Below are 16,043 nucleotides of genomic sequence, written 5' to 3' on the forward strand. Positions count from 1 at the left end.
TTGCGTTGTGGCCGAAACGTCGTGAGAATTGTTTTATTATGTTTTATTTTTATTATTTTATTACTTCCCTTCTACGTGACTTTACCGAAAGAACCAAGAAGAGTTTTGATGTGGTTTCCTTATTCACCAAAGTTCCTGTACCTGACACCATCGCAATCATTGAAACTTGGTTCATCAAGGACTGAACACTGAGGTACCCCCCCTGGTTAGACACTGCTTAACCAATACATACTTCACCTGGAATACAACTTTCTACAAACAAACTGAGGGCACTCCAATGGGCTCTTCCCTATATCCAGTTGTAGCCAACGTTTTCATGGAGAAATTTGAGACTGACGCTATCCAGACTGCCACTCTAGGCCCGACCTTATGGAAGAGGTACGTGGATGACACTTTTGTCATCTGGCCACATGGCCGGCCTGCTCAAGACCAATTCCTCGACCATATCAATTCCATACACCCAGCCATCAGATTTACCATGGAAGTCGAAAAAGATGGCAAGCTACCTTTTTTGAATGTCCTAATAAAAAAGAGACCTGATGGTTCAATGAGCCACTCTGTCTACATTAAAGCTGCCCATACGGATGCTTACCTAAAACCGGATTCTCACCACCATCCATCCCAGAAGAATTCCCTCATCAAGACTCTACACCATAGAGCCCAATGCATCTCCGACCAGGAACACATTTCCAGTGAACTCAAGCACGTACACCAAGCTCTCAAGTCTAATGGTTACTCTGGCTACACAATCTGCAAAGCCATCACTCCAACCATGAAGAAGGATCCTCTTGAGGAACCATTCAAAACCATCACCTCACCCTACATTTTGAGGGTCACAAAAAATATCTCCAAATTCCTGAATAAACACAAGATCGAGGTCCGATTCAACACAGTACATAAAATCCATGATCTGGTCCCGTCTGTAAAAGATGTGATTCCAGACATACAGTACCCTGGCGTCTACAAACTAAATTGCCTCTGTGGTAGCAGTTACATTGGGGAAACCAAACGGCATGTCTCGGACCGCATCCGTGAACACAAAGCAGACCTGAAACACGGTAGGACCAACACCTCAACCATTGTTATAATTCAGTTGGCTCACATTGCAAGTCATCCGGCTAACATGAGAGATTCGTTCATGAGACCATGCACATATACAAACACAGAGACAATTTCAACCGAGAAGATGGATTCTGGCTCAGCAATCATTGGAAAGACGTGATAAACCATTTCGGGTCTTGATTGATTGTGTTCACATTTACGATGACTTTCAGACCCCATTCCATTCGCTGGCATTGACTATATAGCTTTTGTATTCTCTTCACGGATCGGAGTCTTTGCTCCGCTGCAAGTTTCCTGCTACCACTTTCCCATTGACATATTTATTTGCTTCCTCTGAGTACCTTTCACGGGACGGTCAATGGTATGGTGTATATTAGATTGTATAATAATAAATAGTATAATAGCGTAATGAGACTAGGTGCTCTGCAAACCTTCTGGCTACTATCAAAGGTTTGTCCATGAAGCCATCCAGATACATAAACATAGACATAACTTCCACCGAGAAGATGGATACAAATTGAGCAATCATTGGAAGGATGTTATCAACCAAGTAAAACGTTAACTGTCTATGGTTTTTCCATCATTTTTGTCAGTACTGCTACTGTTGCTTTGTTGTCTTTCATTGACTTTACTGTCGTGGTGTTCGCTTTTTTGTACTTCTCCAACGTCTGCTACTGTTGCTTTGTTGTCTTTCATTGGCTTTGCTGAAGTAGCATTGGTTTTCTGCACCTTTCTAGCCCTGCCCACTTCCCCCCCCCCCCCGTCCAGTAGCATTTCACGCAATGCTACCCTTCCCCTACTCCCCCCCCTCCCTTGCTCCTCCCCCCTCTCTAACTTATATAACTCCCTTACCACAGCATCTCTCTCACTTCAGCTAAAATTTTATTGCTGTAGTTTTCACACCTGATGATGATTTCTTGTGTTGCAATCGAAACGTCGTGAGAATTTTTATTATGTTTTATTTTTATTATTTTATTATTTCCCTTCTACGTGACTTTACCAAAAGAACCAAGAATATGAACCCCATTTGTTGTGCGCCTTGACATCAAACCACTTAAAAGGGCTGGGGGTTCAACCCGTTTGTGTTCGTGATCGCTATCACCTAATTTAACATCAACAATATTGGCAGATTTAATCGATATTATCAAGTTGGCGTCTTCCTTCCTTGGCAGATGGAGGTGGGAGGGGAAGACAAGTGAACGGTTGAAATCAAAACAGAAAAAAACTTGATTACTTAAGAACTGCTCAGTCACCCGGCCATTTTCATGATAATTTGTGACAGTGATCTCTTTTTTCTATGTACACAGGTTTGAATGCCCAACGAGTTGGCCACCAAGAACCAATCACTTGGACTTGCCCGTTGGCTGGTGCTACAACAATCCGTCTCTACCAAAACCAACTAGAGGTGGTAAGTTGATATTTTAATGCTGACATCACACCCTCGAGTGACGTCACTGGGACATGATTGCCTGACATTGCATTCATCATGATCATCCACTACTGGATGATGACCTGTTCCATTCTCTCGAGTATGCCCGCTCCTTTGGTTGCCACTTTGCCTTTGTCTATATTTCTGATCCGTACGTCATCACGCTGACTTAAAACACTTTCTTTACGTTGGTTTTTTGCTTTTTTGCTTTTAATGATCAAGCTTTTTTTTTAAAGCTCTTCAACCTGCTCTCGTTTTCCTCTCTAGTTCCTTATTTTCATCTTGATCTTTTGGTAATGTCACATAGTTAGAAATAAAATAAAATGAAACAAATCACGACGTTTCTACCTATGTGACTTTATGGAAAGAACCAAAGAGTATGGATTCCTGCAGTCACGAAAGCTTCAAATCAAGATTTCATCTTGATCCTCAGTGTGGGTCCTGAAGCAGAGTGTGGGGTCCAGGGTCACTCCACGGTAGACTGGGTTGCTGCAGTGAGTCTGGAATACCATTCCAGGTGATCTTTCATAGTATTTTGTTGCCATCATGGTTGTGTAGATAGAAGAGGGCAACCTGTGTCCTGCTTCGGTTTGGGCAGAGAGTTATCCTAACAAGTACAGCTGTCAGGGTGTGCTCTATTTTGTTGAAGCCTCCTGCATGCGTTGCAATTTCCAGGTCATCAGCGTAGATGAAGCTGCGCGTGCATGGGTGGATTGGTTTTGATCATTTTGTATGGATGTTCAAGAGGAGTGGTATTAGAACACCTCCATATGGGAGTTCATTCTTCTGCAGCTGCCAGAGGCTGAACTCTTTGCTAAAAGTCTGACATAAAAGTCTAATTTTTTTCGATTAAAGTCACGATCATTCTGACCAGGTGATTGTCCCTCTGATCAGTCGACCAAGGTGACACCGGTGATTTGGTTGTTCTTTAAACCATATTTTATGTACTGGGTGAGGTTTAGAACCTGGCCAGTGCAGGACTTTACAGGTCAGTAACAACCTTGTTCTGGAGTAATTTGTTGCCCCAGGGTAGGTGAATTGTTTTTTTTTTCACTGCATTTATGAAGCGTTCGTAGTATTCTTGTTTGGGCTCAATGCCTGTTACCACTCTGTTGACGTTTGCTGTGAATTCCTGCTAGTTTTCTTTTTTAAAGTTGAAGTGACGATGGAATGGTACTGCCTTTGACATTACAGTTTGGTGTATTTGGACTGTGAAGGGGCAGTGTTCGAAATGTACGTATGTAAGTTGAACTTCCCTCGCACTGTACATAGCCAACCATGGTAATCGGAGGTGCAGGGAATGTGGAGTAGGATCCATGACCATCTTGCAGCTTAGAGCTGGAGGGTTGTCATCCACAAACTTGAGGTCAGGGTTGTAACCCCTGTTCCACCGTCCACTGTTTAATGGCGCTTGGGTGTTTGGGGTCGTGAATCAGGTTCAGCTGATTTGCCTGTGACCAGTTCTTCACCATCTCTCGATCTTTATCGGTGGTGTTGTATCCTTGCAGTTGTGACTGTGGCTTAACTCTTCTCTATTTTACCAGGTAAAGCCCACTGAGCTATATAGCTCTTTTTCAGAAGTGACCTGGCTACAAATGGTAGCTCAACAAAATGGCTTATTGTGTGAAAATGTGTTGAAGCATTCCCGTCAGGGGTGGCGAAGCCTTATTTTACAGTCGTCCTTCTCTGAGCCAATCGCGACTCCGTCCTATCCATGTTACCACTGTGCAATTCTCACTAGAGGGCGAGATCCTACGCACAAGTCATTGTGGAGTAAAATATTTTAAAATACTTTTTTTTTAAACACGCTTTAATAAAATGTACTGTCCGAGCTGCCCCTCCCCCTGCCCCCTTCCCCCATCGCCCCTCCCCTCCTTCCACATCCTCCGCCCCTCGGCGTGGCTCCCCGAAGCTTGCCATAACGTAAGGGACCGTGGTGATTTACAGCCAACGTGAGTTGAGCGTGGACAATTAGACCCGTAAAAAAGATCGTTTAAAAATATATTTTTTTAATTTTTTATGATAGAATATAGTATTGTCATCAGTATGACATTCCTATACCAAGTCTGCAGTCGATACAACATTGGGAAGCCTGTTGAAATTGAGTTACAAGATTTGAGGATACAACAGATAGAGTGAGTTAAATAAAAGCATGTAAAATGTTTTAAAATATATATTTTTAATGATAGAATATAGTCTTGTCATCAGTATGACATAGGTATTTCAGGTTTGCAGTCGATAGTACATTGGGAAGTGGGTAAAAATTGACTTACAATATTTTTTGAGGATACCACAACAGACGTAGTGAGTTAAATAAAAGCGTGTAAAAATACACACCTGTTACACTAGCACTCAGAAACCTGAATATATGAAGTAGTGGCCTACTTGTTGTACTGCCTACATTGGAAATATGACACGTTATTTATGCGCACGATCCGCCAGCTCCTGTTAGTGGCACAATGTAGGCAGTTGGACAGGAATTTCCACTACCCAGACAACAAATCCCCCGACAACGATCCCCGTCTAGCCTTAGCAGACTCTGGGAGGAAGTGCTGTTATCGAGTACCTATGGTGGCCAGCACAATAAACGAGGGGGTGGGTGGGTGGCCATCGCCACGCCCGACCGCCTTTGTCTTTCCAGTGGCGATGTTACACACTGCGCCAGGTACTCATTTGAGGTTATTACGACCTAGGGGAGGCCCAGGACCGGTTCAGATCATCGTCACTGGTGTTGGCCATGAGCGAGAATAGAATTCCTGTCGCTGGGTTCGTAGCGCAGTGCGCTAACTGCTACACTATCGCTCCACTACTCACAATGATCATTACAAACAGTGCATGAGAGGGTTTGACATGGGCTGTAATCCTTGGTAAATACAATGTTTGTAACAATATCTCCCCTGTGAGACCATCCACTCTAGTAAGTTGCGTCTCTGCCTGTGCTTTTAGGCCAGTTGCATCACAATTGGAACAGAGATCTGCAAATCCCTTTACACGAACCTGAAGCTCTGCGTGGATGACTGGAATGGACCACAAGGGTTGATTTATTCAATGCGAGACCAGACGGACGGCTTCATCGTGGAGGTGTTCACAGGAAGACTTATCTCAAACCGCTGCAACGTGACTGTGCCAGCTGGTAAGAGTAGGATGTGAGGCTTTATTAATATCGATTTTCACGACGTATGCCTTTTTCACATATGTGTAATGGTTTAACGCGTGCCAAGGGGGGAAATTGTAAACACGTGTGGGTTGTGGACAGTGGGGTCGTATCAGGACAAGCAGGTGTTGCTGGGGGACAACGGCCAGATAAAGACGGCTCGTTAGGTAATTATGGGATGCAGGGCAGTGATTGGCCGGTTGTTGTTGTCAGGGACGAGGTGGCGCCAGTAAGTCTGGGGGTGGGAGCAGGTGGCGGCAGGGGCCGAGGGCTCGGGGCGTCGGTGGGGACGCCGGTTAATTAATTGGTAATTAATGAGGACGGGGATAAATACGGGAGCGTGAGAGTGAGACGGGGAGTTGTGCTGGGAGCTGGACGGAGACGGTCAGAGCAGAAGAAGAAGATATGAGAGATAGAATAGGGTAGCAGTGGAGCAGAAGATGAAGAATAGAGTAGCAGTAGAGACGGAGACGAAGAAGATATGAGAGATAGAATAGAGTAGCGTGGAGCAGGAGAAGAAGAGGAGAAGAGAGGAAGGATAGGCTAACAGTGGAACGGGAACGAGTGAGACAGTCGGAGTGAGACGGAGAAGCCGAGAGAGAGCAACAGCTGGAGTGAGACGGAGGTGAGAGAGAGACAGTCGGAGTGAGACGGAGAAGCCAAGAGAGAGCGACAGCTGGAGTGAGACGGAGGCGAGAGAGAGACAGTCGGAGTGAGACGGAGAAGCCAAGGGAGAGTGAGCGAAGCAGAGAGGCGAGTCGGGGGAGAAAGAGACGGAGAGAGAGGGAGGAATGGAGCGAACGAGGCCAGCGGAGCGCGGCGAGCGAGCGGAGAACGCGCTGGAGTCTGGGTGGCGGAATGTGCTGAATTTGATAAAATAAAGTGACGACGGAAAAAGAAGTTGTCCGCGTAAAGTTCAGCACTACCTATGTAGCACATTTAAATATTTTAGTCATTTACCTAGTGCAAATGTCAAACGTACCATATAGTTATTGTACAGCCATGAGTATAACATTCATAGCAACTCTCCTGGTATATTTAGAGTTACAATAATGACATTGTAGTAATCATAGGAATAGTTATAGTAGTTCTGGCGAATTATTTTTTGGTATCAAGATTATTCAAATCTAAAAGGAGGTATCTTTTATGGCAATAATACAGGAGGTGTTAAGATGTCCAAGCACCAAATATACGCCTTTTTATAACAAGGCATCAAGTCTGCATTCACTACACAGACTTGTGGTAAAACATGCAAACGAACATGATTTGATACTGTACGCAGTCCTTTAATCTGATCGGCCAACACCAGAAACAGCCTCCTTTATTGCATTGTCTCGCCAGTGCTACAAAGCAAAAAACACCAAAAGGTAAACAGTACCAGGTCAATGCAAACGCAAAAGCATTAATTGCTCGGGTTAAGCAGTTTTATTTATGGGGACTTTCAAGTAGAAAGTAAATAGATCACCTAAATTTTACTTTTAATATTTTGGTATCATATGCCTCCTATAGGAATAACATTATTTGCCAGTGTTTCTGAACCAACCCAAACCTCCAAGAACCCACCTAAAGCGTTTGGTCTCATTGACAATAATTTCATGAAGGCCACATTGGGGCAATGAGTGAGAATCCTCTGAGATCTTCGGTTTTACCTATGAGTGGGTCTTTTGAGGCCATGCCAAAGGCAATCAACTGGAGGCCTATACGTTTTTACAGGCCACGTCACATTATGTATGCATTGCTACTCTCAAACATCCATAATGACACATCATAGCCCTGATCCCTACTGATCTCTACCCTTTGTGACCTCGTGACTAAATCAAGAAGGTTCCCCTATCACGGAGTAGGAATTCATATTCTTAGGTTTTTTCGGTAAAGTCACAGGCAAGACCTCTTCGGCAGTACTCAATTCAACCCAATTAGTCTCTATGGTCAAGGACATGGTACTATCTCCTGATGATATCCTCGTCAGTTTTGATGTAGTATCTCTGTTTACCAAGGTCCCAGTACCTGACACCCTAACAATAATTGAGGACTTGGTCCAACATGGATTGAATTCGGATGTACCTGCGCTGGTTAGGCATTGCCTCACCAACACTTATTTTACCTGGAATGGCACCTACAAACAGAATGAGGGTACCCCTATGGGCTGCCCCTTGTCACCAGTGAGAGCCAACATGTTCATGGAAAAGTTTGAATCAGACGCCATCCAGACATCCACCCTGCGTCCTTCCCTGTGGATGACACTTTCGTCATTTGGCCACTTGGCCTCCCAGCATTGAACCACTTCTTGGACCACATCAATTCCAGACACCCATCCATCAGATTCACCATGGAAATGGAGAAAGATGGTAAACTACCATTCTTAGATATTCTGTTTAAGAGGAGACCTGACGGATCCTTGGGACATTCTGTCTACAGGAAAGCCACCCACACAGATTCCTACTTGAAACCCGATTCCCACCACCACCCATCTCAAAAGAATTCTCTCATCAAAACGCTATACAACAGAGCTCATGGCATTTCTGACCAACACCACCTGGCCAGTGAATTAAGACATGTACATCGGGCCCTCAGGATGAACGGATACTCTGACCGCACCATCCGCCAAGCTGTTTCTCCCACCATACAGAAACAGCCACATGAAACTCCGATCAAAACTATCACGTTACCATACATAGCAGGCGTGACCAAAAAGATCTCCAAAATTCTAAACAAACATAAGATTCAAGTCCGATTCAGTACAGTACATAAAATCCGTGATCTAATTCCATCTGTGAAAGATGTCATTCCTGACTTACAATACCCTGGAGTCTACAAACTGAGTTGCAGTTGTGGTGATTGCTACATTGGAGAAACGAAACGTCATATCTCTGATCGTGTCCGCGAGCACAAGTCAGATCTGAAGCACGGCAAAACTGATTCTTCCGCCGTTGCCGATCATTGCTACAACGCTGTGGGCTCTCATGAAATTGTCTTTTCCGAGACTAAGGTGCTCTGCAAGCCTCCTGGCTACCATCAAAGGTTTGTACACGAGGCCATCCAAATATACAAACACAGACATAATTTCAACCGTGATGATGGGTACAAACTTAGTAATCATTGGAAAGATGTTATTAACCATGCAAAAAATATATAACTACACATATTTGGAGCATTCCTGGCAGCGATTTCAGCTGCACCACCCCTACATAATAATAGGCTCAGTCAACCATTCTACACAACAAAGACTCATTTCCTGGCAGCGATTTAAGCCGCACCACCTCTACATAATAATAGGCTCAGTCAACCATTCTACACAACAAAGACTCATATCCTGACAGCGATTTAAGCCGCACCACCTCTACATAATAATAGGCTCAGTCAACCATTCTTCACAACAACGACTCATTTCCTGGCAGCGATTTCAGCCGCATCATCTCTACATAACAAAAAGGCTCAGTCCCTTTTACACGCACCTTTACATCGTCCACACCTAGTTTACACAACAAAGGCTCATTCCTAACAGCGTGCTTCAGCCGCACCGAACCTCACAAAAATAATATTCAGGGCCTACCTTGGCTCCTCCCACCCTCAACCAGTATATATACAAATACTGTGTTCTTGGAATTTCTCTCACTTGATACAGCTATCGTGCTGTGACGGTTCCACCTGAAGACGGAAGCTTGTGTTGCCTCCGAAACGTCGTGATTTTTATTTTATTTTTTATTTTACTTTTATTTATTTTTATTTTTTACCTACGTGACTTTACCGAAAAAACCTAAGAATATGAATCCTTGCAGTCACTAAAGCTTCAAATCTGGAACGTAGTAGGAAATTCCCATCTTGTGAAGGTGCCTGCCATGTGTAATAGGGTTTCATATTAATTATTGGTTGAGTACATGGGCAAAGTTTGAAACCATCCAGTTGCCATCTGTATACAAGAGCTGTAATAATTTAAGGGTAGATTTACGTTATTAACGCTTTTCAACAAAGGTTGAACATATTAATGAAATTTCTTTGTCCACTCAATTGTAAAGGTGATCCAATATTACCAATGGTTTAGTATTAAGTTGTGTTTCTATTAAATTTTTAGCCCATTGAGAGCTAAATACATTTGTTGTCAAATGTTTTGCCCAAAACTGTGAGTCATAAACGACTGCAAAAATGAATGTTTACAAATATAAAAATGCTTTTTTGCACTCGAATATACCGGTACACTACCATATTGTTAACAAAAATACTTTAGAAGACAACGGGGTTTTGGAAAGCATTACGTAATCCATGCATGATATTACTGATATTTTATATTCCTTGTATTTTACGTTTTCAGAAGTGACCAAACCTGCTACGATAGCCACATCAACTCCAAGTACTCGAACACCGTGGACTGAACTGGACAATCCCGCTAATTCGAAGAATGGGATGAAGATAACACCACTTGTTGGTGCTGTTGTTGCAGCATTGGTCGTCCTCGGAGGAGTTGTGGTTGGAATGATTGTCTTGAAGAAAAGTAAGGATTTTGTAATTTTTAAAGGAGGTTAAACCAAAAAGAAAACAGGCCATGATGATGTGATAAACAATACACTGTGAGGCTATAACACCGTAAACCAACATGACACTTTTCCAACCCATCATCACCATCGTTAAGAGTTATGTTATTGTTACTGTTGAGGCCTTCCCAACAACACTTTTGTTGGCATTAATCAAGCCAATGGGCCCCATAGAGTGGATATGAAAATTCCACTGATTATGAGGATGCTAGAGGCAGCTTTGCCACAGTGAACATTGGCGACTCTGCTGATTTTAAACTTTGATGTCTTAACAATGACATTCATACTTTAGCATCAATACGTTATTTTTCTTTCAAAATAATTTAATGCAATTCAAACACCATTACGCCTCGTATTTTGTGAACTATTTTATGCGTGGAAATTATTATTGCAGCCCATCCAATCGCTTAAAAAACGATGCCGAACATATTTTGAAGTAATAAGAATCATTTAATGAATGATGAGCCTACTGAAGTACAGTAAGTCCGAGCTGAATGCGTGGTGTTAACATTATGAGGCGTTTTCACTATAACACGGTAATTACGAGGGAACACTTTTCACACAACATGGAATGTGCACCATTATAACGCAGAACGCACAACATGATCACTCGGAATGCGCACCATTAAAATACGGAAAGCGCACCATTATAACGTGAAACGCGCACTGTTATAACGTGGAGAGTGCACCGTTATAAGGCAAAACACGCACCACTATAACGTGGAACGCCCACCGTTATTATGCGGTTTCTGAGTGGTCGACGACGACGAACTACTTTCTTGTACATTGTATCTCGCCAAACGTTATCGTGATATTATTGAAGGGGAAATTGTTTGCGCTTAACGCATTTTTCGTTAAGCGCAAACAATTCAAGAACGCATCTACGAGCACGTTAAACGAGGCCTCACTACAAATTTCAGGTGTTTGTGTTGCCCTAACTTTTATTGTCTCATTGATTTGTTGCATCCCCTCCTCACTACAATCTGTCACACAGGCCGTGGTCTACGTCGAGCCGGTGAAAAGGCTGAAAAGGCAAACAAGGAAAGCAGTGACAGCAGTAAAAGCAGTGAAGCACCTCTGAAGCAATGGATTGACATTTAGCAGGCACATATGGCAAAAAGCAGGCACATATGGCAAAAAGTAGTCCCGGTACTTTTTGATCAACCTTTGTATACTTTGAATTGAATTTGATAACCATCGCTAAATTTGTCTCTCACTAGATTTTTTTAAGCATACACTTGATATGCGAGGCACATGGGATTGAAGTAAAACTAATTTTCATATTAAACAACTCCTTTGTACGCAATTATTAATGTTTAGCAATAACACGTTTACTTATCAGATAAATAGATTATTGCCAGAGGCTGGTATTGAACTGATGTTCTTCAGAGATCAATCGAGGCCACCTAAGGATAACAATTTACAGTTAAATAGGTTCTTAAATGTCACGTAATCATATCTAATCTCAATCATGTGCCCAACATTATTTTTCTTTATCCATGTCCGATTGCATAAATAAAGGACTGGTAATTATTCATGGGAACAACGAAATCTTGCAACCTTGCTACATTTTGGCGACTGTGCACTATCCACTCTCATTGAGGTCGGTTTGTTGTCAAGGCAAAACCATGGAGTTTCTCTGTGCAAACCAGCATGGGGCGCTGCTCATCTCTGCTGGCAGTAATGAGCCAGTGGTGGAACTTCCACATTCCCATGGCAGAGCCAGGTCTATCCACAGGATAATCACTGCCGACTAAACACAAAATGTCGTTTCTAATCCCTGATTAGGAATTGAACTCGGCGGCTTTCCGACTGTGATGCACACACTGACGCCTGCCTATTTCCTAATCTAATAATTCCCATAATGCCCACATTAGGGCTACTGCTGCGCTCAATTAGAGTGTTTAGTGAAACTGAATGGAGCTTCCCTTCATTGGGTCTCTGAGTGTGTGGAGGAGAATGTAGCCAACGTTGCAACATTTATTTTCCCAATTTCTGATAGGTTTATATGTATCCTGTTTGAACCTTTGACTTATAGCAAGTAATCATATAATCACATTCATTATACTTGGTGGTGAAATTTTATGCATGCTTTACGAAATGTTTATATATGAATCAATATTAATTATATAATCACGTTAAGAATATACACATTATATAAGGCTCTCCAACTTCTAAGTATACCACGTCTGCAATTAATTAGCACCACAAGGTTACACATTTAATACGAATTTGGAACATATATTCCGTTACTGTATACCACTCCAAAGTTTAAAATCTATGGAAAGGAAGAAATAAATCTGAATAAAATAAGCTGCGGCAGTTGAATTCAACATCTGCTTAACATGACTCGGCCAATATACCGCCCACATTTGGTCTTCTGACTACCGCGTCCAACTATTATGGATTTCAAATCCCTCTGTGCGCAATACTGGAGCGTTACGTGTTTGCCTGTCAGATCACAGTGATGCCATTATAGGGCGCCATGGCGGCGTTCCTGAACGTTATATGCTCTCACTTTTACGACAGCATCAAACTCAACTCATGCAGGAGACAACCTCGGTATATTTGTGCACAAAACAGTCAACCCAGTGGATTGTTAGGTTTACTCTTTCTCTCAATGATACCTTGACGCCAAGGTGGTGAGCAGTTTATTTGTTCTCTGCTTGACATTCATTACACTTGTCAAGCATCATACCTGGTTCATAGTTTTTTTTGTTATTAACAAATTTATTTTAATGCTTTAGCACGATACATAGTGTAGCATAGATTTCTGAAAGCATTGCTTGTGGACTTGTGCCTCATTCTAGGAGAACAGCAGAGGTACTCTTGAATAGGGATGTGATGATCAATTAATTTATCAATTAGAATCGATACATATGCTCTAAATATATGCATTGCATATATCGTAATAATACAGGTTGTCCAGATATTAATCATTTCATTAAAGGCGTAATTAAATATCAGTTTGAGCTGAGTGCTTGAATTGCCAGTCCCAATGTGATTAAAACTTTTACCACGAAGGGTCATAAATAACGTCCTTAGAGGAAAAATCTAAATCTATTATGGCACATTGGAAGTTGGAAAATGTTATCCGCGTGAAACAAGAACTCCAAATTATTATTTGGTGCTGATATCTAAATTTAGAAAATATAGGGGCCATTGATATGGACTCAAACTTTGGTACTCCCCTCCACATCTAAAGAAACAGGTGACACAATACAGTCAGAAACGTTGTGCATTTAAATGTGTCTTCATCATGATACAGTTCACTTTAACAGTATGCATTATTTACAATTAATATAGTGTAATGTTTATTTTATCTCACCGAAATATTAGTTTCATAAAAAAGTGGCGCCTATAGATCTATATTCCATTACTCTAGATTACCACCACAATAACTGCATCATGATCATCAAATGAGGATTATAACCGTAATTCGTCAAATTGTAGTTTAATGAGTCACTGCATCCCAACTTGAGAACTATAAAGATTAAAAAATAGGTTTTACCCTTTCTGGAAATAAAACAGGTGTTAAGATGTTCAACCACCAAATAGAAACCTTTTGCAAGGAATCAAGTTTGTATTAACCACACACACTTGTGGTAAACATGCACACAAACATGCTCTGATAATATATGCATTGTCTTTGAAACTGATTGGTCTACACCAGTGTCAGACCAGAGAACGCCAAAAGGCGAGCAGTACAAAGACAATACACTATCAGAGCATTTATAGCTCGGGGTCAGCAGCTACAAAGGTCCCATTTTATAACAGCAAATTTACATTGGACGTTGACAAAAAAACGTAACTCCGATACAAGCCACAGCTCTGCAAGTCCACGCTTTAATTAACCTTTGGAATGACATGAAAAGGATGGTGAAGGGATGATTTGTATTTCGTTTTAATCTTAATAGCCGAATGTTCTAGTGGCAGATATTAATCAGTGATTGATTTTTTTCATTCTTCATCACCGTTTACTGTGACGTACTTATGAATATTCTTGATTTTCTCATTTAATAAAATCAAATAGATTAGAAAATAATCTTTGGACTCCTGCGTTGTATGTGCTCTCATATCGCATCAACTGTGAAGCAAAACACAAATCGCAATGTTTTGGCAACGCAGCAGATACGTGTGGCACAAATATACGAAGACAATACACCACTAGGCATCTCACGTCGGTGCCACGTGTGAGGTCAGCAACGGTCACATGGAATCGAGTCAGAATCAGCGACGAATGGGTATGGCGACGATTCGAAACATATTTCACTATCTTGATTTGAAGCTTTCGTGACTGCATGAATCCATACTCTTTGGTTCTTTCGGTAAAGTCACGTAGGTATAAAATCAAATAAATCACGACGTTTCGGGCCCAACACAAGCTTCCATCATCAGGTGGATAGGGAGCTATGCTTGGACTGATCGATTAGAGAAGTCGATTTAGTGATATTGTTGGTTTTTGTAGCTAGGCTGTTGGTGGGATCTCTGTTGATTTTGGTATAGCTGCCATCATTAAGAAGGTCCTGAATTTTGTTGTAAGTGGTTTTATCCATGATGACAGTGGCATTGCCCTTCTCGGCGGAGAGGATGACAATGTCATAAATTGGCGGATAAACCGCTACTTTTCGATATTTTACTAGGTTATTAAATTTTAGTGTGTCTTTCTCCTAATTTTCAAGCTTGCGTACCGTACCACGTCGTCGTCCACTCATTGACATGCTAATTTTTTTTTTCTCTGCCCCCTCCCTCTCTCCGCCCCCGCCCCCTCTCTATATTTAAGGCCTCGTCACAGAGACGACCTCTCTCTTTGTGCCGATACGTATTCTCTCTCTGTGTATCTTTGTGATATCTGTCTGCTTATATGTCTGTCTATAGTTTGCTGGTTAGATTTTTGTTGCTATTTCTTTTATACCTGATGATGATTGCTTGTGTTGCAATCGAAACGTCGTATGCTATTATTTAATTTATTATTTTATCTTTATACGTGACTTTACCGAAAGAACCAAAGAGTAATTCCTGCAGTCACGAAAGCTCTAAAATTAAGATTGAACCACTTCTACGGGGAAGTTCCAAGTTTATCTTTTTCTCTCTCTCTGGGTTTTTTTTCTCTCTCTGCCTGTGTATTTAGTGTACTTTTTCTGTCTCCACTCGTTTTTTGTCGTTCTTATGTTCTGCTCTGTCTGTGTGTCTCCGTTCCTCTTGTTTTATGTTTTGTCTTTCTTTGGAATTTTGACACTTAAATTCTAACTTAGCAATCTTTGAAATACGTAATCGACCAGGCTATGCGTTAATTGTGTGTTGACCGACTCTCTGTGTTGTATTACATAACATTTCGATATTTTGCTAGTTTATTTAATTTAGTGTGTTCATTCTCCCTCTCTCTTAATGTTCAGCTTGCGTACTTTACTACCACGCGTCGCCGTACTCATTGACATGTTTATTTTTTCTCTAACCCCTCCCTCTCTGCCCCCGCCCCCCTCTGTCTATTTAAGGCCTCGCCACAGAGACGATCTCCCTCTCTGTGCCGGTGTTACTCTCTCTCTATGTATCTTGGTGATATCTGTCTGCTTATATGTCTGTCTATAGTTTTCTGGTTAGATTTTTTGTTGCTATTTCATTTATACCTGATGATGATTGCTTGTGTTGCAATTGAAACGTCGTATGCTATTATTTAATTTTTTATTTTATCTTTATACGTGACTTTACCGAAAGAACCAAATAGTAATTCCTGCAGTCACGAAAGCTCTAAAATTAAGATTGATCCTGATGTAGTTTATATTTTAGTTTTTTACGTGGTGGTTTAGCTGCTGCAGCCCCTAACTATTAAAATTCCTTCCCTCTATTACTGCTAACCCTACTCCCTCCC

The 16,043-nt window shown here is 41.7% G+C and overlaps 1 protein-coding gene across 11 annotated transcripts in view; it reads left to right on the forward strand.

Moving 5' to 3' along the window:
• Window positions 1–14,208, forward strand: part of LOC144933218 (uncharacterized) — a 247,768-nt gene extending 233,560 nt beyond the window's left edge. For all 11 annotated transcript variants that reach the window (XM_078857879.1, XM_078857885.1, XM_078857888.1 and 8 more), the window contains 4 exons: window positions 2,370–2,470; window positions 5,438–5,624; window positions 9,955–10,134; window positions 11,169–14,208. In XM_078857879.1, the coding sequence (XP_078714005.1) occupies window positions 2,370–2,470; window positions 5,438–5,624; window positions 9,955–10,134; window positions 11,169–11,275 (575 nt within the window). In that variant the 3' untranslated portion in view covers window positions 11,276–14,208. The remainder of the gene's footprint in view (window positions 1–2,369; window positions 2,471–5,437; window positions 5,625–9,954; window positions 10,135–11,168) is intronic.
• The last annotated feature ends 1,835 nt before the right edge of the window (window positions 14,209–16,043 follow it).

This window comes from Lampetra fluviatilis, chromosome 6 (genome assembly GCF_964198595.1).
Source record: "Lampetra fluviatilis chromosome 6, kcLamFluv1.1, whole genome shotgun sequence".
Classification (NCBI taxonomy): Eukaryota; Metazoa; Chordata; class Hyperoartia; order Petromyzontiformes; family Petromyzontidae; genus Lampetra; species Lampetra fluviatilis.